The following is a 23736-nucleotide window of genomic DNA, read 5'->3' as shown; positions in this document are numbered from 1 at the left end:
TCGTCCCACCTGCTAAATATCGGGCACATCACCGAGTAACCTTATGGAGAGACCAGGAGCACTCATCCAGTCTAGCAGACCCTCGATGAGTACCTCATGCAATCGCTTTAGAAGCCATCAACATTATCAATTAATTGTTGGTCCATCTTCAAGGCAAAGATCCAATACTCATGCCAAGTTTGCCAATGATGCCTCCACGGCGCCAAACAGCGCCTCCGCCCTGCACTCACCCGTCAATACACATATGTCACCGAAACCTCGCTTCACCACAAACACCAGCATCTGCCACTCTGCCAATGGTCTCACAAGTCAGGTCAAACTCCCACACGCTGCCCTGAAGAGGGAAGACAACGTTAAGCATCATCAACATCCGGCCCGAAATCCGAAACTTAGAGTTTTCCCTAGAGTGATATGGTCGATCTGCCTTATCAACGCCTTCAATAAGGGTACGACACCCACGGGCACCACCGTCGTAGGCTTCACCCGTCACCAAAGCCACCAGCACTCCAAAATCTACACAAGTGGATCATTCCTGGTTCTTATCTTGAAAAACAAGCGCACCAAAGTGACTGGACTTGGAGATCATGCAGGAGTGTCTGGTAGCTACATCATGTCCACCGGCGAGGATGGCCATGCTTATAGGCTTGTTTGCAACGTGTGCACTCGACCGCCACTGCAATGCATGGCTATGAGCGCACCTGGAAGACCCTGCATTGCGGTACACATTGTGGACCTCAATTTCCAGCCCTACCTGATAGAACAGTGTTAAACATGAAAATGGTTTAAAAAACTGACAAGATTTCCGAAACAGTGTAAGCAGAATGAATTTGCTGGTAAGTAGAAAACTATTGCCACAAATATCAAACTACAATGTAGAACTTGGAATTCACTACTTTGCTAGGCTCCTGAAAGATTGCTTCTAAACAATCTCGACCTGTACAACATGTTCGTACTCGTGCCAAAATATCATGTCTTCTCTGATAATCCTCGTACTAAAATCACAAACTATGTTCTTTGATCCTCTTACACTTTGGGAATTGCTTGGCCGCCGCAAGCCGTTATCTTTTGCCACTTTACGCCCAGAAGTAGGATTGTCCAAAATCAACAATGAACTATCACGGTTCAGCAATTTTAAGCCGTGTTGCCCATGCGTTTTTCACTCGGCTTATACATCCAATAGTGTGAACATGTGTTCCTGATTTCTCTCATTCCCATCGACGAGATATAGAAAATTGAATTATCTTCTTCTAGGGTGGTTTCTTCTTCTTCTTCTTCTTCTTCTTCTATTTATGCTCGGAATTGTCTCTTATGGATTGGTATGTGGGTAGATAAGAAGAAAAGTGAGGGCAACCGCCTCTTATATTCAGAGTAAATGTTGCATGCAGTAACGTGAAAAGGAAACTTTCGCATCACATCCACACTCAATGCAAGATCTCTGCTTCATCTACTACTATCGTACTACATATACTAGAAGCTTATTTGTTGCAATCATTTACGTCTCCTGTACTGCTGGTCCTGCTCAACGATTTGAGCCTATACATACGTCCAACACAATCAGCATGTGTTCCTGATTCCTCGCATCCTTGTAAGAAAATAAAAAATAATTGTACTTTGATCGTTGTGCACTCTAGCGATCTCATGCCACTTTACGCAGAGCTGTAGGATTGCCCAAAATCTACAATCTGCTGTCGTGGTTCAGCTCATGAAAGTTGTGCTGCATATGTCCTTTTATCTCGGCTTATACATCCAAGGAAGTGAACATGTGTTCCTGTTTTCTCTCACTCCCATCGCTGAGATTTAAAAATTGCATTGTCTTCTCCTATGGTGGTTTTTTTCTTGTATTTATGCTAGCAGCAAATTTCTCTCATACGGATTGGTATGTAAATAGACGAAGAAAAGTGAGGCAGCCGCCTCTTATGTCTTTAAAGTAACTTTATCTAGTGTACCTAGAACTAAAGTGCATATAGATACATCTGATGTAGCGGAGGCAGCACAAGAAAACATATCTCGCAGTTATATATAGTGGATAAGAAGTTCAGCATAGCCTGATTTCAGAGTACGAAAGATGACAGAGCCCACAAAACAGGAAGAGCTTGCAGGAGGCTAGCTCTCACCATTCTGTTTTCCTACCAACGAGGACTTGCCTCAAGAAACAATGACTGCTAGGTAAACTCCTTTTTTTCAATTAGAACAGGCACATATCCGGCAGTGGAACATAGACCATTGTTGTGCACGAAAACTTGTTTGAACCTTTACCAAGCATCTGTGTTTGCAATTCCTAAACGACATCTGTGTTAGCCATTCCTTCCTTATCAACCGGAGAATCATGGCTAGAGCGAGCCCTTTTAACACCCCTAGGACGGGCAGCTTCTGCGCGGATTATATGGACCATGAACGTGGACCTTTCCCCACCCTTTGCCGGTACAAAGATGCAGATGTCACCCGCCTGCACTTGGTTGTCACACACAAAGTCTAACCAGTTACCCGCAAGCATGCACATGTCTTTTTCGATGAAGAATCTCGGGCGCCAGTTTTCGCTCTTGCCCAGCATCTGAAGTGTGACAGTCCCATTCTCATGCGGAAAGTGCGCAGCTGCGGCTAAGGTGTGTTCCTTTGAAATCATCTGGTTACATGTGGAAAAGATGTGATGTCATGACAAAAGAAGCAATAAAAAAAATCAGGCTGAACAGAAATGCATGGTTTCAATTGTAAAGCAAGAAAAAAACCATTTTCCAAATGTTCAGAAATTTTATGAGAACTTGAAGATGACAGGATTTTCCCAAAGCATATGGAAAACAGGAATGTATAGCATATACAGCAACAAACTGTTCACATTGCAAACAATTAGCTGCACATTCAGTATACAAGAATATAAACATACCATAAGAGGACTAGGTAGTTGAACATCGCACTTCCTCATGATAGCTACGAACAAAATAGTTTTTGGTTTAACTTCCTGGATAAGCCTGTTTACTTTGTCCATTTGTGCTCCAGATAGGCAATTCCTGAATATTACCCCATAATCAGCTTCTGGAGGTGTCGGATGATCAGCTGACTCAGAAGATTCGTATTCTTGAGCACTGTCTTCTTCTGTACAAAAGTTCACAGGTAGGAAAAAATTTCATGAGTAATCGAAGGCTTGATGCATATGTGCATATAAGTTGGCAATATGACCTGATTTCTCAGATGAAGAGGGTGTCAAAGCTGCCTTTGCAGTATTCCGACAATTGCTAGAACTGCCCATTTTGCAGCTAGCGGATTTTGTAGTTCCTGATAATCATGTGGCATCATTATGGAGCTCCTTGAAATAATAAAATATTTGTATACCAGTTTATTCGGTATTACCTTGATCCGGGCAACCATTGGTCCTTCCAAAAGAGGAATGATTGATGCTCGGTTTTGCAAACCCAAGGATTTCAGGTTGTATTTCCTGATCAAGTTCATCTATCATTTTCTCATGTACTTCTATAAGCTCCCATTGCCCTGGTAAGACTTGATCCTTTGAATTTGAGGGAATATGAAGATCATCTTCCGGTACTTCTGTCCCGGTTATTGGATTATCAGTGTATGGTGTTCTATCACGGAACTGTATATGCCCAGACAAAAGTTAGAACAGAAAAAAATCAAAACAGTTTTAAAAGTTTTATGTTGCAAAGAGAAACTGCAGAGTGAAACGGGAAGAGAAAATAACATACAGGAAGTATCCCAAATGTGGCAAACTTGTAATGTTGACGATGCAGGTCAGCAATCGCGGCAAACTGGAAATCATGCTTAGAAACATGGCAGATCCTGGGCACCGAGTAGTTAATTACACGGTCTACGATTCGCCCTCTAGGGAGATCCAAGTGATCCATGTAAGCAATCTACAAAACCATAAATTGAAACAAGGATCATACTACATACAAAGTTATAAACACTTTTGGCAAAAGAAATCTGGCATTGAAAAGGATGGCATGAATAAATCTAGAAACTGCGTGTTTTAACAAGAAATTGCACTAGCTGCAGCATCACAGTAACAGAACAAAGAAGGTACAATTGCAGTATGAACTGAATATTACTGCAGCATTCACAGTAGAATACTGTGGCATCAACAAAACCAAACAGAAAGCAACATGAAGTGTAAGTTGTAACTACAGCATCACCATTACAGTAACATCAACATCAGACAAGAAATGTCAGCAGCAAAATCAAAAGGCATCTCACCGTTGCATTATATACAGCGGGAGGGAGGGAAGGAGAGGAGAGATTGAATGGTCATACCATGAGCAAAGGCAAGCACCCGCCAACCCAGAAGTTTTTCATTTTTTCCTCCCTGGCCTTGTACTGGAATTTCTGGACCTCATCCATCAGATGCTCCGTGATATGGCCAGCCCAATCGAGGTCCTGAACCTTTGACATATCTTCAAGGGGCCACAGGTAGTCAAGGTCTATTGTATTTCCAGTGGTGGGGGTGAGCACTGCAGCAAGTGCAATAAGAAAGAATGTCCTCATAAAGGATTCCTCGTCCTCGTTGTTCTTAAGCAAGCTAACAGCCTGGGGGATGCTTGCCCTTAGTCCATCATTTAAGTACAGAGCTCGTAGTTCATTGATTTTGTCCGTCTTGTGCCCATGCAGCACAACGGGTCTTCCCCCTGACGGTACGCCCAAAACTTTCTGAACAAGGGACTTGCTGAATACTATTGTCCTTTCCGCGTCAATTCTGAACTCAGAGAACGGAGGGTTAATTTTCCCCATGATCCACTCAGTCAGTGGCTCGTGGACAGAGAACTCCCCAATACGATTGAAATGCTCAAATCCATACTTGGCAACATATCCCTGCTGCTTGGGTGTTAGACCCCGCATAATCTGCCGAATCCGCAATGCACTGAAACGGCTCCTGATGCCCACTTCAGTTTTTAGTACTTCGTTCATAGATCCAACTCCCCCCCTGCAATCAAGAGAAACGAGCAAATGTAAGTATTTGTTACCTAAAACAATAAACACTCGCCCTTGCTAAAATTATGGGAAAACTGTTACATAAAGCAACACCGCAAGAACAAAAACAAAGCAAACAACATATGTACAAGCGCGAACTGCAGCAGGGCATTAAAATGTTGCATGAACAATAAGTGGGAAAAAACTATTTAGCAAAAAATCGAGAACACTACATACCATACTGCTTCAACATAACATATTATCAACTGCAACATTGGATGAAACTACACATATACATAGAGAGACAATACTCTGGACAATTCTCCCATGGTATCTCACTTCCAGTTATTGGACAATTTGTATGACAGTGGAAGAGTTTGCTAGGGCTGACCTGGTCAACCTGCGGCGACCAAGATGCCTGGAGGGCAGCCCGGCGGAACTGCCCGCTCCGCCCGCATCGAAGCCCCACTTCCGCTTCGCCTTACGCTTTATACGTGCCCCTCTCCCGAAATATCTCCTATCTCGGCGGTCAGTTGCTGCATCCCAACAATGAACGAATTAATAGTTGCTGCTGCTTCCCAACACACGCTCCTCCATTCCAAGTACAAAATCTAGATTTGTAAATATGATTGCATCACAGATCTTGAAAAGGTTATTTCTTGCGTGAATTTTAACATTTCCAGAGAACTATGCAGCAACCGAAATAACAATTCCAGTCGCCTGGAGCAGAAGATGAAACAAAAAAAAAGATAGAGCGACGCCCACCTGTCGGTCCTGGCTGCGGGAGGTGGAGGGAGGCCAGCGCCGCCGCCGCTTGCAACGAGCTCGCCGCGGCTGCCTCGTCCGCCATCTCGAGCTGTTGCCGCTCGCCCGGAGGTCGTCGCCGTGCTCCCGTCTTGACTCGCATGCGTCGGCCGTCCCCGGCTATGCCGCACAGAGAGAGCCTTCGCAGCGCGTTGCGGTGGTCGTATCTGCTACTACTCGCGCCGCCGATGCGGCGTTTTCGCGAGGTTGGCCGCCGGCGGCGTGGCCGATGGGAGGAGCGGATAATGGAAGCAGAGAAAGGGGATCCGAATGTTGCAGTGGGAGGACCGAAGGTGTTGGTGTTTTTTTTTCTTTCCTTTTCTATCGCGAAATTCATTTGTTTGATTTTTAGAGGGTTCCTTCGCCAAATCGTTTCTTTTTTTTTAATCTTTTTTCATGGTTGTTCTCATAATATTTGTTCTGGCTGGTAGGTCCTCCACAATGGTTATTTTTATTTTAACTTCGTACAAACCATTTTAATGTTTGTGTGTCTGAATAAGATTGGTTGTTTTTTCTGCTTACTACTTTAATGGTTGCACGATGTTAACTTGGCATTGCGGCTCAGATTACAACTATAAGAGAACTTTTGTTGGCATTTACAAGTATGCGGTTTGATATTTACATTTTACTGATTCAGAAAATACAAAATTATGTCATGAAAAAAAGGAGTTTGAAGATTTCAAAGAGTTGTTAGTTTCTTTTAAATTTTATTTTGTAATCGCTGAATACATCCTATTTATCTTAGTCATCATGTACTAATTATAATTATGCATATATATGGCATTGATTGTCAAAGAAAAATACCAAAGTAGCTCCTCAGGTTAAATGTTTACTATACCTAACACATGAATTATTATATAGTATCACTCTGTTTCCATAATATGGTTCTAGCAAACTAAAACAGTTTGCTAAAACGGTTTATATTTTAAAACGGATGTAGTATTAATCAAGGAAAACTTTTACAAAGACCTAGGATAGTTGTTTTATGTTTTCAGAAAAGGTCCCGAGAAAGCTAAAATACATTTAGGTCCCACAGGAGATTCTGCATTTGAATCTGGCACATCTAATAGTTGTAGTCGCATCGTGGGAGGAGATACTGAGAGATGGGAGAGCACTAACAGAGTTGAACACAAGGACCTAAAGAAGGCTATTTGTCGTAGATGTCGTCATACCACCCACCCCTTACGATGAAATCTAATTAGGACGTCGAATTGATGGAGAACACACCCCAATTTTTTGTTGACAATCACGCTAGAATCCACATTGAGAGATCATGGCTTAGGCCGCATATGCTTGAGGTGGCAACTGACAACAACCTGTGAACAGATGAAAACGCCGACTGCAAGACAAGCATGCCAACAATCAAGTCAACACCACACAAAGTCAGGGCATAAGCCCGTCGAAGAACTAGACCCACTAACTCCATGACGCTCTCGACCATGATGCCAAGATAGATTTGAAGTGGGGGTACCATATTCGATGCAGAGGTGCCACCGACATCTGGACGTACAACGACACCGCGACACAAAAATCTAACACTAAGTGCACATCGAACGCGGAAAACCTATGTGCCACCACCCTCTCAGCGCCAGAGCAGCATGTATAAGGGAGGCGGACATACGGGAGGTGATGTGGGCAATACCCTATGGGATACCCACTATTACTTTACCTGGCTTTGTCCGACTGGAGACCTATAGGATGGGCCATGAAGCCCAAGAGAAGATAATGGCTACGAAGCACTCGAAGCCTAGGAACTTGGCGTATCAACCAAGGAAAGCTCAAAGAAGGAAACTCCTAACCCATATTCGATTCGAACAACGTGGTACCTAAGACCTGACCTCCTTTATAAAGGACAGGAGGGGCCTCCGAGCAAAAGTACCTAGATCGACCTAACTCATACACGATTGGACAACACATGAAACACCAAACCCTATCTACACTAGATCGATCTCACCATAGCCAATCTTGACAACTTTTGTAACCTCAACATTCGTACAAGCAACACGTAGGGTTTCTCCTTCGGAGGCCTGAAGCTAGGTAAACCTCATTTTTTTCCCCGGTGTCTTTTGCGTGTACGCCGTCGAAACCACCAACATGCTTCTTCCCTAAAACCCAAGTCAATCATGTATGCTCGTTTTCGTGGTTACCCCACATTAGGAGGTGGGGATCTGGTTGCGTTGAGAGAGGAGAAGTTTGGGGATGCCACTCCCATGGGTTTTGTATGCAGAAATGAAGGATCTATAGATGATGGTAGTCACAAAAATTATTTGAATTTGAATGATGATAAAATCTCGAAAAAATCCTACAGTGGTGAAGGGAATGGTGAGCGATGTTCGCTTCATTTGGTTCAGTATGGTGTTAGAAAATCAATGGCAAGTGGTTTTTACGCGTGACATTTACCGTAGTGGATGTGGATGAGGGGTGAGGGAGACGGACATGTGAGGGTGAAATTTTTTCCTTTTCTCAAGATTCAAATTGTCAAAACAAACTATCCTGAGAACGATTCGTAAAATTATTAACCGTTTTCACTTTTAAGCTGTTCACATCAAAATATTCAAAAATAGATTTCATGTTGATAGATTTTCATGATACTTTCTTTTATCTTCCAAAACTATTTTGGTTATACTTTGAATTTTAGTGTATGTTTAGTTTCAATGTATTTTTACTTTGAATTTTACTATACTTTGTACTTTTGTTTCTATGGTTTTTTACTTCGGGTTTTCAGTATATTTATGTTAGTGTACTTTATATTTTGTACTTCCATTTTAGTATAGTTTGTACTTCTGTTTTTAGTATACTTTGTATTCCCGTTTCAGAATAGCTTGTGCTTTTATTTTTCATATATCTTACTTTGAAGTACACCCGCACACTGTGTAATACCAAAAAATGCCTCAGAGAAAATACTCCGCTTGTGACATGTGTCAGCATGGAAGCCTTTCGCTGATGAGCTGTCAAATTTTGGGGTGCTACCCACACTGATCAGAAGTAGAACTTTGCAAAGATCAGTATTTTGTCGATGCCACCCGGATCACGATTATCGTTGTCAAAATTTAGGGTGCTCTGTCAAACTCTAAAATGGGCTACCTGCATGGAAGAAAATAAGGTGATTGAGGGAGAGGAAAGACGCGACTAGCAACCGGTAGATGATCACAAGAAGTGAGCCTAGCTCACTTGGTTAGGGAAGTGGATGTACAACCCAGCCACCCAGGTTCAAGTCCCCACGGACGCAGATTTGGGTTCTTATTATTTCACACAAAAAAACCACTGTAGGGGCTTCCCCTACCGTATTCCTTTCATAAAAAAACTGGTAGATGATCGCACGTCATATAAACGTAACGAGGAAGAAGATGACGAAGAGGAGTAGATCACTAGTACCAAGCCCTAGTTTCAAGATGAGTGGAAATAATGACGGTATTTGAGATTTTTTTCGCGTAGTCACTTCGGATTAAAAAAAAACAATTGTGAAGATAAAGCACCACGATATGTTTATTGCAACTATTGCATTGATACCGAAACATATCAATATTTGTTTGACAACACATAAAAATATTAGCTTTTACTTATTAGATAAGTTTAGCTCTACGACCATAACGCTCATCTAACAATTCAATAATCTCACCAGAGGTGCCATTTGTCGCAAATAACTTTCCGATAGTATCTACATTAATATATATTCTCTCATTAAGCGGTAGGAACTATCTGATTATTAAATTAAAGAATTACCTTGCAAGCAAAATCGAAAGTGAATCAGCTAATTTGACACTATAGGTTAAGATTTTAGAAATTGAGATGAGAGGAGTTGTTTTGTGGCACCCTTAAATAAATAACAGCTCTCTATTTTGGTCCATCCAAAGGTCTACAATAATTTATACTACTGTAGAAAACCTGAGAGGTATGATTCATACTCCTTGCAATTTCATCAAAAAAGGCTACAGATGGGCCCGGCCCAAAAGATCCCAACTTGTTATTCGCGTGGAAAAACAATTTGTACACTGCTTCTTCCACGTCGACCTCGTTGCATGGGTAACGCCGTCGAATTGAATTCCCGCCCAACGGAGTGGCGTCCTCCATCACGAACAGAGAGTCTGCCGCTATGAGCATCACTACTCCCGATGAGGCGGTGGGGGGCACTAGAACAAGCACAAGAGGGGCTGCAGCATGTGAACCGCGCGTAGTTCTCAAGCGCCATGGTCATGCATGGCCACTAGCTACCTCACCAACGTGTAGATGGCCTTGGGCAGCGGCTACTACTTTTTCGTCGCCGCACCGATGCACATGGCTCTTTACTACTACCCGTCGCCCTGCACTACCCCTCGTGGCCCAACTACCATATCGCACCCAACGGTCCAGCCGCGGTGCCTAGTTACTACGACAGCGGTCCCGACTTGGTGTCCTAGCCGATCAACGGCAGCCCGGTGTCGGTGGCCGTGCTCTGGCGGGTCTCGGGTGTCAGCGTGACCACACTAGCGCCGTTGCAAGCATGGCAACGCCCTTGACTCTAGCTTGCTAGACGTGACATGATAGCGGTGGTGTGGGAATTCGAGGACAAGTTGGCTCGGCGTCATCAGTGTCGTCGTCTTCGCAGCATGAAGCAATACGCCACGGGGAGACGGCGCCAAAAACAATGCAAAAGTGAGCTTGGATCCCACCTTGTGTAGTTCAATCTCGAAAAAGAACACTGGCAATTAGTGATGTTGTCGCTTGTCAACGTTCCCTCCCGCGTATTTTTTCCCTTGAACGATAATTACGACTTCTTTGTTGATACATTTTCTCTTAGGAGTTGATACATTTTCTCGTTGTGCTTTTGTATCTTTGAGACTATGCAGTTATGTGCATCTTAGTTATGCAGATGCCAGATATAATAATATTTAAACTTTTAAGTAATAAAATGCCCTATATCAGAAAAATGCGACTTCTGGGACTGTTGGCCTAATCTGCAACGTTTAATCTCTGAGCCGTTTGTGCAATTCATACCACATCCTCTATTACGAGTGGTTATTATGTGCAACATCCTCTATTACAGTAAAAGAATGGAAAAGAAACAACATGTGTAGTTCCAATCAGATCAGTCTACTCGAGTGTCGAGTCTGAGGCTGGGATGAGTCCAGTCACGATTAGTGGGCCGGTCAACAAGTGGCCTGCAGCCTGGTCGGTACGCATGGTGATGGGCTATCTAAACCTGCACTTTCTTTTACAGCACCTGCACTCAGCTTGACCTGATCGATCGCGCGGGCCGCACTGCGTGCCATGGGCTGACGCGATCGCTATATTTCCCTCATTGCAAGTTTTTTTTAGAAAGTTGTTAGTGTCATTCATTCAACAATTGTGGGTATAAGTTAAAAGAAAACAATTGTCGGTATGACACACGCAACACTTACAAGATAACTCCCGAAAAAGCAAGAGCGTGAACAACGCAGAAAAGACCCTAGCACAAAGGAAATGATGAATTAGCTCCACTAGATCTGTGCACAACATAACGTCGGAGTCTCGGAGATCGCCGGCTGCCGCCGCCGAAGCACCTCCAGGGATGGAGCCAGCCATTAGGCTTGGAGGGGCATGCTCATGTTGGTGAGGGCAAATAGGCTCCGTATACGGATGAGTATTAGTGTACTTTGTTAGTTTTCTGGGAGGAACGATACCCACGTTGGTGGGTTCGGTTGCGTGTTATAGGAGATAGGAAAAGCCCCTATCGTGGCAATACAGAGTCCTGGTAGATGTACAATTGGTGTACTACACCATATTGTACACTACCTAAATTACATGTCTAATACCCCCCCTTAATCGAAACCTGGGAGAGGTTGAGATTACGCTTAAACTCATCTAGTTGTTTAGTACATAAGGTTTTGGTAAAACCATCAGCAATCTGATCCTTGCTGGAGATGAACCTGACATGAAGTTGCTTGGAAGCAACTCTTTCTCGAACAAAGAAGTAGTCGATCTCAATATGTTTAGTGCGAGCATGGAATACTGGGTTGACAGACAGATATGTAGCACCAAGATTATCACACCATAAGCACGGTTTCTCCTTTAAGATGACGCCAAGCTCACGAACAAGAGCTTCAACCCAGATAAGTTCAGCAGTGGCATTTGCTAGTGCCTTGTATTCAGCCTCAGTACTGGAGCGAGAGACAGTAGCCTGTTTTCGAGCACTCCATGATATGAGATTAGGACCAAAAAATATAGCAAAGCCTCCTGTAGAACGTCTATCATCAAGATCACCTGCCCAGTCGGCATCAGAATATGCACTGAGAAGCGTAGAGGAGGATGGCTGAAAAGTAATGCCAACCTGTTTGGTACCCTGAATATACCTAAGAATCCTCTTAACTGCAGTCCAGTGAGCTGTAGTAGGAGCATGAAGATACTGACAGACCTTATTAATAGAAAAACATAAGTCAGGCCTTGTCAAAGTAAGGTACTGAAGAGCTCCAACAATACTCCTGTACTGAGTACTATCTTCTGGTCCTAGCAATGTCCCTTCATGCAGCGAAAGCTTGTCATTGACCGAAAGAGGTGTAGGACAGGGAGCACAATGACTCATGCCTACACGTTTAATGATATCAGTGGCATATTTTTCCTGATTCAGAATGAGACCATTGGATCGCCTATGTGCCTCAAGACCTAAGAAATAATGAAGATCTCCAAGATCTTTGAGAGCAAAATCTGATTGAAGATGACACAACAGGGCTGATATAGCAGAATCTGAGGAACTTGTCACAATAATGTCATCAACATATATGAGAAGAAACATTGTGATACCTGACTTGCTGAATAGAAACAAGGATGTGTCAGCCTTGGACGGAAGAAAGCCCAGAGTGCATAACTTGGAGCTCAGACGAGAATACCATGCCCTGGGAGCCTGTTTCAATCCATACAAGGCTTTATCAAGTTTGCAAATATAATTTAGAGTAGCGGAAGACTGAAAGCCTGGTGGTTGTTTCATATACACCTCCTCTTCCAGAACACCATGTAAAAACGCGTTCTTTACATCTAGCTGCCGTAAACTCCATCCTTGAGAAACTGATATAGAGAGAACCATCCTGATAGTTGCAGCTTTAACAACGGGACTAAAAGTTTCCTCATAATCAAGACCATATCGTTGTTTAAAACCTTTTGCAACCAATCTGGCTTTGTACCTGTCAATACTGCCATCAGCATTTCTTTTGATGCGATAGACCCACTTACAATCAATAACATTTTTGTTTGAACTTGGTGGAACCAGATGCCAAGTATGATTGGCAATAAGAGCATCATATTCCTCCTGCATAGCAGGCTTCCAATTTACATCAGTAAGAGCTTCATTTAAATTCCTGGGTTCTCCTGTGGCAGTAAGCAAGGCATACCGAACAGTACCATCAGTGTAGATTTTTGGCTGTCTAATACCTCTTTGTAGCCTGGTTGTAACCCCAACAGGTGGTGCAGGTGGCTGTGTATCTGGCTGAGGAACAGCAGAAGAAAAATCAGATGATAAATCATTGTTACTGCTAGAGCCAGGAGAAGAATTATGAGGCAATGATTGAGGTGATGATTGCCCACTGTGGTCATTGGGAGACAGCGACACAGGTGATGATGGCCTGCTGTGCATGTGCGAGCCAGGGAACACACTCCTGTCCGTGGCGTCCCGTCGTGGCGACGTGACTGGTGGCCCATCGGGGTCTTGGCAGGGCGCAGGCTGCCTGTCCACGTCCTGGCGCGAGGCAGCAGATGGCGAAAGCGACCGACGGGACCTAGGCGACGTGGCGAGCGGCTGCTGGGCGGAGCGAGCATGCGCGCGCACGAGAGAAGTAGCAGCAGCGTCAGACTCCGGATCCGAGGCAGCAGCGTCAGGCACCGGATCCGAAGCGGATCTTTCTACAGAATCTGCATGGGGATCGCTGCTGTCTCCCCTTGTCCTATGTGCTGTAGCAGAATCATTATCACATGTATTGTTTTCATCAGAATTTTCACCAGAATGCTGATCTGAATTTTGTGAGGCCGCATCGACAGCAACCTGAGGAGGCTCAACAACAGGAACAATATGCAGATAATTATCATTAGTATGCACACCCCTATCTTGAGATGCCGATGAGGATGAATCTGGTGGAAGGAGAAGAATTTCATCGCGAAGACGACGCCCAGCATTAGGATGTAACGAGTCGAAGGGAAAAATATTTTCATCAAAGACAACGTCACGAGAGACATAAACACGACCAGTGGTGATGTCTAAACACTTGACTCCTTTATGGCGAAAACTATAGCCAAGAAAAACGCACCGTTTGGAACGAAACGATAGTTTGTGTTTATTCTATGGGCGAAGGTTGGGCCAACAAGCACAACCAAAAACACGAAGTGGCTCATAGTTTGGTTTAACTTGAAAGAGTTTCTCAACTGGAGATTCATGATTTAAAAGTTTGGTAGGCAACAAGTTTATAAGATATGTGGATGTGATGAAGGCATCATCCCAATACTTAAGAGGCATGGAAGCATTAGAGAGCAAGGCAAGGCCTACTTCAACAATGTGACGATGTTTGCGTTCAGCAGAACCGTTCTGTTGATGAGCATGTGGACATGAAACATGATGTACAATGCCTACACGTTGGAAGAAACTATTGAGCTTTTCATACTCACCACCCCAGTTAGTTTGCATGGTGAGAATTTTTCTACCAAATTGGCGTTCAACATATTGTTGGAAATCAAGAAAGACTTGATAAACATCAGAACGTTTCTTAAGCAAATAAATCCAAGTGTACTTGCTAAAATCATCAATGAAGCTAACATAGTATGAATGTTTGCCTACAGAAAGAGGAGTTGGTCCCCATACATCAGAAAATATCTGTTCCAAAGGAACTGTAGAAACACTAGTGGAAACAGGATATGGTAACTGATGACTCTTAGCCTGTTGGCATGGATCACATATGTAAGAGTTTATTTCAGGAGTATAAGACAACTTATTTTTCCTAAGAACTTGCTGAACAATAAAAGACGACGGATGTCCTAGACGACGATGCCATGTAGAGGATGAAGGCTTGGCTGCGACAAGAGCATGCTTGGATGATGACCCCATGGAGACAGGAACAAGTGGATAAAGGCCTCCATGACACGGACCTCTAAACAGGATTTGCTGCGTGGCCCTGTCCTTAATCAAGAAAAAGAATGGGTGAATCTCAATGAAGGCATTGTTGTCTAAAGTAATTTTGTGTGCAGAAAGCAAGTTCATAGTAGATGCTGGAACGTGCAAGATATTTTTAAGCTGAAAAGAATGATGCGGGGTGTGCAATACTGAATGACCAATGTTAGCAATTTCCATACCTTGTCCACTAGCATTGTGAACTTGATCACGCCCATTGTAGTTTTCATGGATTTGAAGCTTGTTGAGTTGGCCAGTTGTGTGATTTGTAGCTCCAGTGTCTATGACCCAATTTGAGTCCACACCATAGGCACCCTTGCGCTCCTTGGACGTGTCATCTTCATCATCATCATCGCCAAAACGCCACCAACACTCATTTGCAGAGTGGCCTTCCTTTTTGCAAATTTGACAAAGAACACCATCTTGCCAGGGAGTCGCCACTCGACCACGGTCCTTGCGCCCCCCTTTCTTGCGCCCTTTTTGCTGGTCCGGGCGAGGAGGCTGAGGCTGCTGCTGGGGAGGGCGATACGGGAGCTGCTGTTGTTGAGGACGGTAGGGAGGCGGGGGTGCATGATAGGGCATGGGCAGTGGAGCATATTGGGGAGCCTGCGGATATGGTGCATAAGCATAGGGTGGAGCATATGGTGTAGGGGATGGATATGGTGTAGGATGCTGATATGGTGCATATGGTGGTGGCTGAGTAGGGGCATAGGATGATGGATGCGGTGCATACTGTGACATTGGAGGCGGCTGGTAGGAGTAGTGTGACGGGGGCAGCGACGGCCGAGGTGATTCTCCCCCATAAGACGGGTTTGGAAAACGTGTGGCCGCATTGACCGACGAAGTGAAGGATCCAGGCGCCTGTCCTGTAGACTGTAACATACTGTCACGATTTTCAGCCGCCAAGAGCTGCGAGCACATATCACTGAGGGATGTAGATGGGACAGCATTGATAGCAGCAACAAGAGGATTAAAACTGCTGTCCAATCCGTTCAACATATAGTCCTTTAGTTCATCTTCATCAACCGGCTTTCCTGCAGCCGAGAGTTCAGCGGCAAAACCCTTCATCTTCGAGATGTATTGCTGAGCCGTCATGTCCAGTTTCTTGGTATTGGTGAGGGCACCACGCAGGGTAGATACCCGGGACTTGGACTGAGAGGAGTAGAGCTCCTTGATGGCACGCCAAACCTCAGCAGCATGAGCAAGACCAAAAACTTGAGGGAGCACTTCTTCAGAGAGAGAGTTGACAAGGAAGCTGACAACGGTTTGGTCTTTGGTAATCCATGTCTCATAAGCCGGGTTGGGAATTGTGATCTTCTTGTGGTCTGCATCTTCAGCCTCAATTGTTTCAGACGGAGCCAGATCGGATCCATCAAGAAGGCCCATCACTCTTGCACCACGAAGAGTGGGGAGGACTTGAGCTTGCCAGTACAAGAAGTTCTCCCGGGTGAGCTTGGTCGAGGGCGGTGTGACAATTGAGGAAGAGCCAGAGGCGGTCGAGCTGGAAGATGTCGCCATTGAATCGATCTCAGCCAGAACGTAGCGAAAAACCAGTAGAGGTCCTGAAAGTATGTCCTAGGGTTTGTGTGAAGAGAGCCTGATGTTGTAGGGAAGGGAAGATCCTTGCAGGGAATTGAGAGAGGGATCGTCTGGGAGGGTCCTGATGTCGTCGATCGGATTGATCGAGAGATTGTGGCGGCGGCGGGGCAGAGGGCACCGGCGGCGGCGGCTAGGAGGGAAGGGAGGGGCCTGATACCATGTTAGTTTTCTGGGAGGAACGATACCCACGTTGGTGGGTTCGGTTGCGTGTTATAGGAGATAGGAAAAGCCCCTATCGTGGCAATACAGAGTCCTGGTAGATGTACAATTGGTGTACTACACCATATTGTACACTACCTAAATTACATGTCTAATATACTTATGAAGAAAAACATAATGTTGGGGGTGGCTTAGCCCCGCTCGCCCCCCTTCCTCCATCCCTGGCACTGTCAAAGAGGAAGAAGACCAACATCCATCAAACACGAGTCCGCCACAGTACATTACTTATACTGCTTATCGGCTCACAGTGAAAGACGAAGCCAAAACCGTTATAGCACGTCGGCCGGGGCCAAACCCATGTGCGCCGGACCCCAAATCCATGGCCAACGTTCGATGAACTCGAAGAAGATGGTTGCATCTGCTGGCCTCCTCTAGCAAATAAGGTTATTATGACTCACCTGCATGATCCATGGACGGTCCAGTTACACGAATCTGTTTTGCATGCTCTCCTTCACTATTCTTTAGAGCATCTCCAACAAGCGCGCTAAATAGAACGCTCTAAATTTGTGTTTAGCGCTAGCGGTATGTGGATGCAACGCTTTTGCAGACGCGCTAAATCGTCGCGCTAAATTACAACGCCAAGTTGCTCCATTTGCAGACGCGCTAAAAGCCGTGCGGAAAACACCATTTTCACATACCGAAATAAATCAAACAAAATGTAAAAATAAACTGGAAATATGAAAATATATTGCAAACTTCGACGCTAGAACCAAATTTATTTTGAAACTAGCCTACAAACTACTCGGAATCCCAATCAAAATCCGACGAGCGTGGAGTTGTCGACGACACCGGAGTCGATGTCCACTCGAAGGAGTATGAGGAGGAGGAGGAGGAGGAGGAGGAGGAGGAGGAGGAGGAGAGGACGATCGTCGACGGGCCGGCGCCATTTTTCTTCTCCTCCACCTTCCTCGTGGCCTTCTCCTCCCTCTCCTTCTTCCTCGCTGCCGCCTTCGCCCTCCTCTCCTCCCGGTCCGCCTTCTTCGCCGCCTTAAGCGCCGCCTTCTCCTCTTCTTTCTTGTCGTAGAACGCCTCCATCGCGGCGACGTCCTCCGGGAACTGGCGCGCCCACTCGAGGCGCAGGCGCTCGTCGCGCCCCGCGATGATGAGGCGTTGCTCAAGCTCGTGCTAGTGCTGCCTCGCCTTGCGCGTGACGGCCGGCGGCGGCGGCGCGAGCGCTTCCGCATGTTGCCACGTCCAGACGTCGTTGAAGTTCATCGATCGCCAGGAGCGGTCGAGGCGCCAGGCGATCGCGTCGTACGCGCCGCCTCGTGTGCCGTCTCGAAAGTCCCGAGCCCGATGCGCTCGTCGCCGCTGCGGATCTCGGCGTAGAAGGTGCCGTTCGGCCGCACGCGGACGCCGCGGTAGCCGGAGCTCGAGCGGTGGCGGGGCGGCATCTCATCGGTGTGGAGGCGGAGCAGCGGCGCGAGCGACGCGCAGCAAGGTGGAAGGCGGCCAAGCGACACGCGGGATGAAAGTTCCCGGTGATTGGGTGCGCGCGTGGGGCCTTTTATAGCGCGCACGTCAATCGGCACGGCAGGTTTGGAGCGTAGGATGGCGCAAAAGAGCACGGCTTTTTCGCGAATTCGCTGGAGGTTCGCTTGCCCTGCATTTCGGCGGTTAATTTACCGCGCGCGAGCCGCACCAATTGGAGATGCTCTTATGTTTGTTTTTTCTGTCCGCTTCTTTTTACCTTCCTCTTTTTTGCTCTATCTTTTCTTAGCCCTAAATAAGCTCATCTTTTTGAAATAAACCTTTTTACCAGGTGAATAATTTTAAAATATAAACCATTTTTAAATTATGATCCTTTTTTCAGGTTGATTTTTTTTTAAATCTGGGCCTTTTTACACTATGAGTGTGGAATTAAGCAAATTCCATGGAAGATTGGGGACGTTACTAGATCCCTGCTGGCTGCTAGAAGAGATTTCAAAGGTCCTTGTTTTGTTGCGATAGCAATTCTAGCATGCTGAAATATCTGGAAACAATGGAAATGGAATGCATGGGTATTCAAACAAATTAGACCAACTTTCAGAGGATGGAAAGTAGGCTTCTTTCATGATATCACCATGCTTATGCATAGGGTGAAAAGTAGTGTAGCTGACAACTTAGTTTTATGGCTTGATTCTCTTCCATAGTTGTTCCCTGTATATATTGTACATATTGTAATTTTCCTTTTTTACTGTAAGTAAGTGGACCTTAGATGTTTTAATAAAGTGAGGCTGTGGGGGCTCCTCCATAGTAGAAAGTTTCAAAAAAAATTTCTAAAATCGGAACCTTTTTAAATTATGAATATTTTAAAATCTATACCTACGATTTTGGAATCTATACCTTTGTAAATTATGAAAATTTTAAAATCTTTACCTTCTTACATGATGAACAATGTTTAAAATCTGAACTTTTTAGTTTAACATTTTTAAAATCTAAACCTTTTTACCTAGTGAACAACTTAAAATCTGAATCTTTTTTAAATCATGAGTAATTTTGAAAAATGCATTTTTAAAAATAATGGACATATTAAAAATCCAAACCTTAGTCATGAACATTTTTTTAAAATATTACTGTTTTAAGAAGATTGGTTTTCACATTTATTTATTTTTGAAAATTATTTTCACATAATCTTCTTATAAATTTTCACAAAATAGAGAAAAAGGAATACCTAGTTTGAACTTTGAAAACAAAATTTGAACAAAAAACAAAAGGAAAAGAAAATAAAAAGAAGATGTATACATGCGCTGGTAGGATCTGAACATGCGCTGATGTACCTGATAGCTATTCTTTCTCTTTAAGTGGCCCACGTTGCTCTTCGCTGGTCGCCTAGATGGACGCTGGGCTAGGCCCATCGAGCACGATATCACGAAATGGGTGAGTCGAGGTCCCGGAGGAATAAGCTATTGTTGAATACAATAGTAAATTATCATATGATCTAATCCGAATAGGCAGTAGATTTTGCATGTTCACGAAAGCAGGATATAAACTAAACATGTGAAGTAAGAAAGTAGATAAATAGATCACATCTAAACAAGATATCACATCTACTCCGATTGTTAGAACACGAAACTCTAGCAACATCTGAAAGAGGAAAGACATGATTACATACGATGCAACACCGGCAGCAACGTTCGCGTTGAGGGTGCCCATGTCGCTGGAGATGTTGTTAATATCCGGGAAGAAGTTGTCGCGCCCGCTAGAGTGCTCTCTGAACTGTTGATCGCCCCTCACCCATACAGATATCTGAGTGGCCGGATTCCAAAGGCCTATTGTTCCATCCTTCGGTGTCTGCATGAGTTCACGCCTAAGGTTATACAGTGCATGCAGGTCGGGTAGAACGTGGGGCGCAACCCACGTCCGAGTTAACACAGCTCAATAGCCGAAGATGTAGTTGCACTCAAGAAAAAGAAAGCTCTCGGATGTCTGCTTTTCTCTAGGCAGGGTAATAGGGTATAGTTAATTTCCTTGATCACTAATTATGCGAATACCGTACCTTATGACACAGACGACAAAATGATAAGAGCTGAGTTTCGTCTCGATCAGCTTTCAGAGGATGATGCATGATAAGAGCATGTGCAACCTGCTTATCTGTCGTAGCTACTTCTCCCTAATTAATCAACTATATACTTGCTAGCTGCAGTAGCCAACAACTTAATTAACGCGTCACACATCCGTTCAATGGCTTAAACCGTACGCTTCTGTTCTCCTTAAGTTCTTTCCAATGGATTAAGTATATTGTATATATCTCTGCTTGAGCAGCTGCAGTTTGCTACGTATGTGAGTATACTACTATTACAAGTATGAGAGTTGCGTTGGGATCTTGCTTCTCGATCGTGTACAAACACTAGTTTAGCTTAAAGATTCGATCGCTTTAGAAGTTAGTAACAGTGTGTGCTGCTCCTAGTTGGATCACACGACTAGTGGTAGACGGAATCATTCATCAAAGCTACATATTCGTGGACGTAGTATTAAAAAACCAAGGGATGCTAAGTCGGATTTGTCAACTGATCGATGTGCTCATGCTAACCTCATCAAGCTTATTATAATCACGGGGAAGAAGTCCTTCTAGTGTTGCTGTATACAGGGATTCTAAGCTACAATGAGCACCGAATTTTTTGACAATTATGAAAATCACATTTGATGTTTAAAACAACTGTGCAGAAACACTACATTGGCCTGTTGATGTGTCGTACATGTCTATAGAATGTCACTGAGAAAATCTTTGATTTTTTAGGTACAGAAAAGAACTACTTTATTGATTTATTCATAGTAGCAAATGGTAGATATTGATCTGGAGGCGCCATTTTGGCTCACATATTCACAGGAGCCCATGATCCTATTGCGAAAATGAACTTTTAAAAAATGGTTATAATATGCTAAGAAATATATTTTTGTTGAAAATGTACATGTTTGTATATTTTACATATCTGGAAACGTTTTGTGAAGAAAAAAACATATGTACATCATAGGCAACAAAATTTTGTTAAGACAATTGTCTCGTGAGAGTAATTTTCTGGAACCAATTTCTTTAACACGGTCACAAAAAATATCTTTCCCCTGAAACTTTATATGCACAGATAGAAAATGTAGATGCACACCGAAGATCTTTTTCAATTTTTTTTTGAAATTTTCAAATGTGTTTTTCCAAGTATCTATTGCCGCGAGGCAAAGTGGATTTCCACATATTTGTCACTTATGTAGCTCAGACTAAAAATATATTTCTTAGTGCAATTTTATAACACATCGTTCACATCTATATTTACATGTACATTAGTTTGCTGGAACTTTAAACTGTTATTTTCACTTTATGTGAAACCAGGCTCACTAGAAGCCTAAATCCATGTGGGGTTCCCGGGTAATACCTTTAATTTATAGGATTTTTAAAGGATTTGTGTAGGATTGAGATTCTATATGAAAAATTCATGTGAAAGCCATTTGATTCATATGATCATACTCCACAAGGAATTATTCCATAAAAATATTGCAGTGTAAATTTAATAGGAAATGTCCAAGTAGACATGCATCCCAATACTATATGTTTTCTATATCTACACTTTTCTTATCGTATGAATCAAAGGAGTTCTACATCACTACAATTTATTGTCGAGGAAGGAGAGTCATTTGTTGATGTAAATTATTGTTCACTGGAAACAGTTGGACACCGATGAGTTTCTCTTATTGGCTAGAGAAGTATAAGAAGTAATTTGCACATTTCTTCCATTTACTAGCTGCACTAAAGAACAGGATAGCACTGGTATATAATTTTTCTTTTTAAAAGTGTAGCACTAACTAACTGTAATCACTATTTCAGAAATACCGTAGAATAAATAATTAAGTACTTAAAGAGGCAACATAGCATGGATCACCAACAAATAAACCACTACTTGAATTGAATAATTACATTATGTCAAAAAACACAAGATATGTATACTTGATAGAGAATGGTATGAGATAATAATGTACAATAACTCATCTAAAAATAGGTTATTTGTGTTACAAATTAGCAAGATATACATATTCCACGTCTCTACTATACACAAAACAATTGTCATGTTTTTAAATGAATTTCTGCTGGCATCAAATATGTAGCATTACACAAGTTACATTTATTTTCATTTTTTCTGATGAAGTTAAGGTGCAAATTTAATCTAAATGATTTTTTTGAGATATGGAGTGGGTTTTTTTTTTCCAAATGCATGAAATTCTATGAAAAGAAAACAACAAAATTTGAACCAACTAATATGCTCACGTATGTTCTACGCAGAAACGTAAAAAATAAATGGCTTTTTCTTGTCTTTTTAGGGGACATAACTAGACACATTTTGTATAATTTCTTTTGCAGATTATTATTTCACAGAGATTCTGATATGAATGAAAACAATTGCCCTTATTTAGAACGTCCAAAATACAAACCAGTTTTTTTGTGGGAATGAATACAAACTAGTCGTCAAAACTAGGTCTGAGTTCATGTAAACAGTAATAGAAATTCCAGTCATATGTGTACAAGGTAGTGTTGTTGTTCAGAGTCAGGTTCGCCCACAAAGTAATTTACAGGCAAAAGTAGACATTCTTACAAAATTAAATTTTGCCGATAGAATAATCATACATACTAAAAGAAGCAAAATAACATGGAGCACCAACTGAAACAAACATAAGCTCTATATGTGTTTTATTCCGAGTAAATAATTACATTACACACTTAGCGAAAGTTCTTTTTTACTGTCAACAGCAACTGGAAATTAACCCCAAGGCAATTAGCTCTGGTGAGCCTCAAAGCCACCAAATTGAGCACACTGTCATCTCCTCAGAAAGAAATGATATATGTGCCATGCCATGCCTCTATTAGACACTCATATATAGTTATCTACTGCTACAAAATGTGGATGAATTTCTCCATCCATGTAAAAATAAATAGAAGCAAAAGTAGTAGGCAGCACACAGAAAATATTTGCACTGTGCCACTATCCAGCAAAATGCCGTCAAGAAGGGAGAGATTGAGACGAGCTAGTAGCCGACGCAGTCCACCGCCATGGTGCCCGTATCCAAGAACTGGTGGAACGTATACCCGGCTGCGTCGTCGTTGTGGCCGCACTCTCCGCTGGACTCGGTGTCGACGTCCATGCAGCCGTCGTCATCGCACGGCGGTTGGTTCAGGTCGAGCCACAGCCCCCGGTTCATGCCACCGCCAACGGCGACATCGTCGCTTCCTGCACGTTGCTTCTTGATCGCTGCCGCCGGCGGCATCACACCGCCTCCAGAGGCCACGGCGCGGTGGCGCCGCATGTGGCCGCCGAGCGCCTGGCCAATGGCGAACTCGAGGCCGCAGATAGAACATGCGTGCAGCTTGGGTTTGAGATCTCCGTCCAGCCGCGGCTTCTTGTGGCTGGCCCGGTGCCCTCCCAGCGCTTGGAACGACGGGAATACGCGGCCGCACGTCTTGCACGTGAACGCCCGCTCAGGTGCACGGTCACCGCGCCCAGACACCGGCATCGGCATCGCCATCGGCTGCTCCCGCGACACGAGCAGCAGCACGCGAGCCATCTGCGCTTCCTCGAACGAAAATCTGTTCATCATCGCTAGTGCTTTCAATCTGCAAAATCAATCCTCGAACC

At 43.7% G+C, this 23736-nt stretch overlaps 2 protein-coding genes across 2 annotated transcripts; both read right to left on the bottom strand.

Annotated features, from left to right (window-relative positions):
• Window positions 1–2000: 2000 nt before the first annotated feature.
• Window positions 2001–5921, bottom strand: LOC124708381. Its single transcript, XM_047240057.1, has 8 exons — window positions 5680–5921; window positions 5306–5450; window positions 4261–4927; window positions 3696–3863; window positions 3346–3586; window positions 3175–3270; window positions 2882–3090; window positions 2001–2623 (listed from the first exon to the last, which is right to left on the bottom strand). The coding sequence occupies exons 1-8, from the start codon at window positions 5819–5821 to the stop codon at window positions 2279–2281; spliced, it is 2013 nt and encodes a 670-aa protein (XP_047096013.1). The 5' UTR covers window positions 5822–5921; the 3' UTR covers window positions 2001–2278.
• A 17207-nt stretch (window positions 5922–23128) lies between these two features.
• Window positions 23129–23698, bottom strand: LOC124650002 (zinc finger protein ZAT12-like). Its single transcript, XM_047189570.1, has one exon. It carries the CDS (start codon window positions 23696–23698, stop codon window positions 23129–23131), a length of 570 nt encoding a protein of 189 aa, XP_047045526.1.
• Between the last annotated feature and the right edge of the window lie 38 nt (window positions 23699–23736).

This window comes from Lolium rigidum, chromosome 4 (genome assembly GCF_022539505.1).
Source record: "Lolium rigidum isolate FL_2022 chromosome 4, APGP_CSIRO_Lrig_0.1, whole genome shotgun sequence".
NCBI classification, from domain to species: Eukaryota; Viridiplantae; Streptophyta; class Magnoliopsida; order Poales; family Poaceae; genus Lolium; species Lolium rigidum.
Note: the sequence above shows the minus strand (reverse complement) of the source record. Positions and strands in the feature narration are given on the sequence as shown.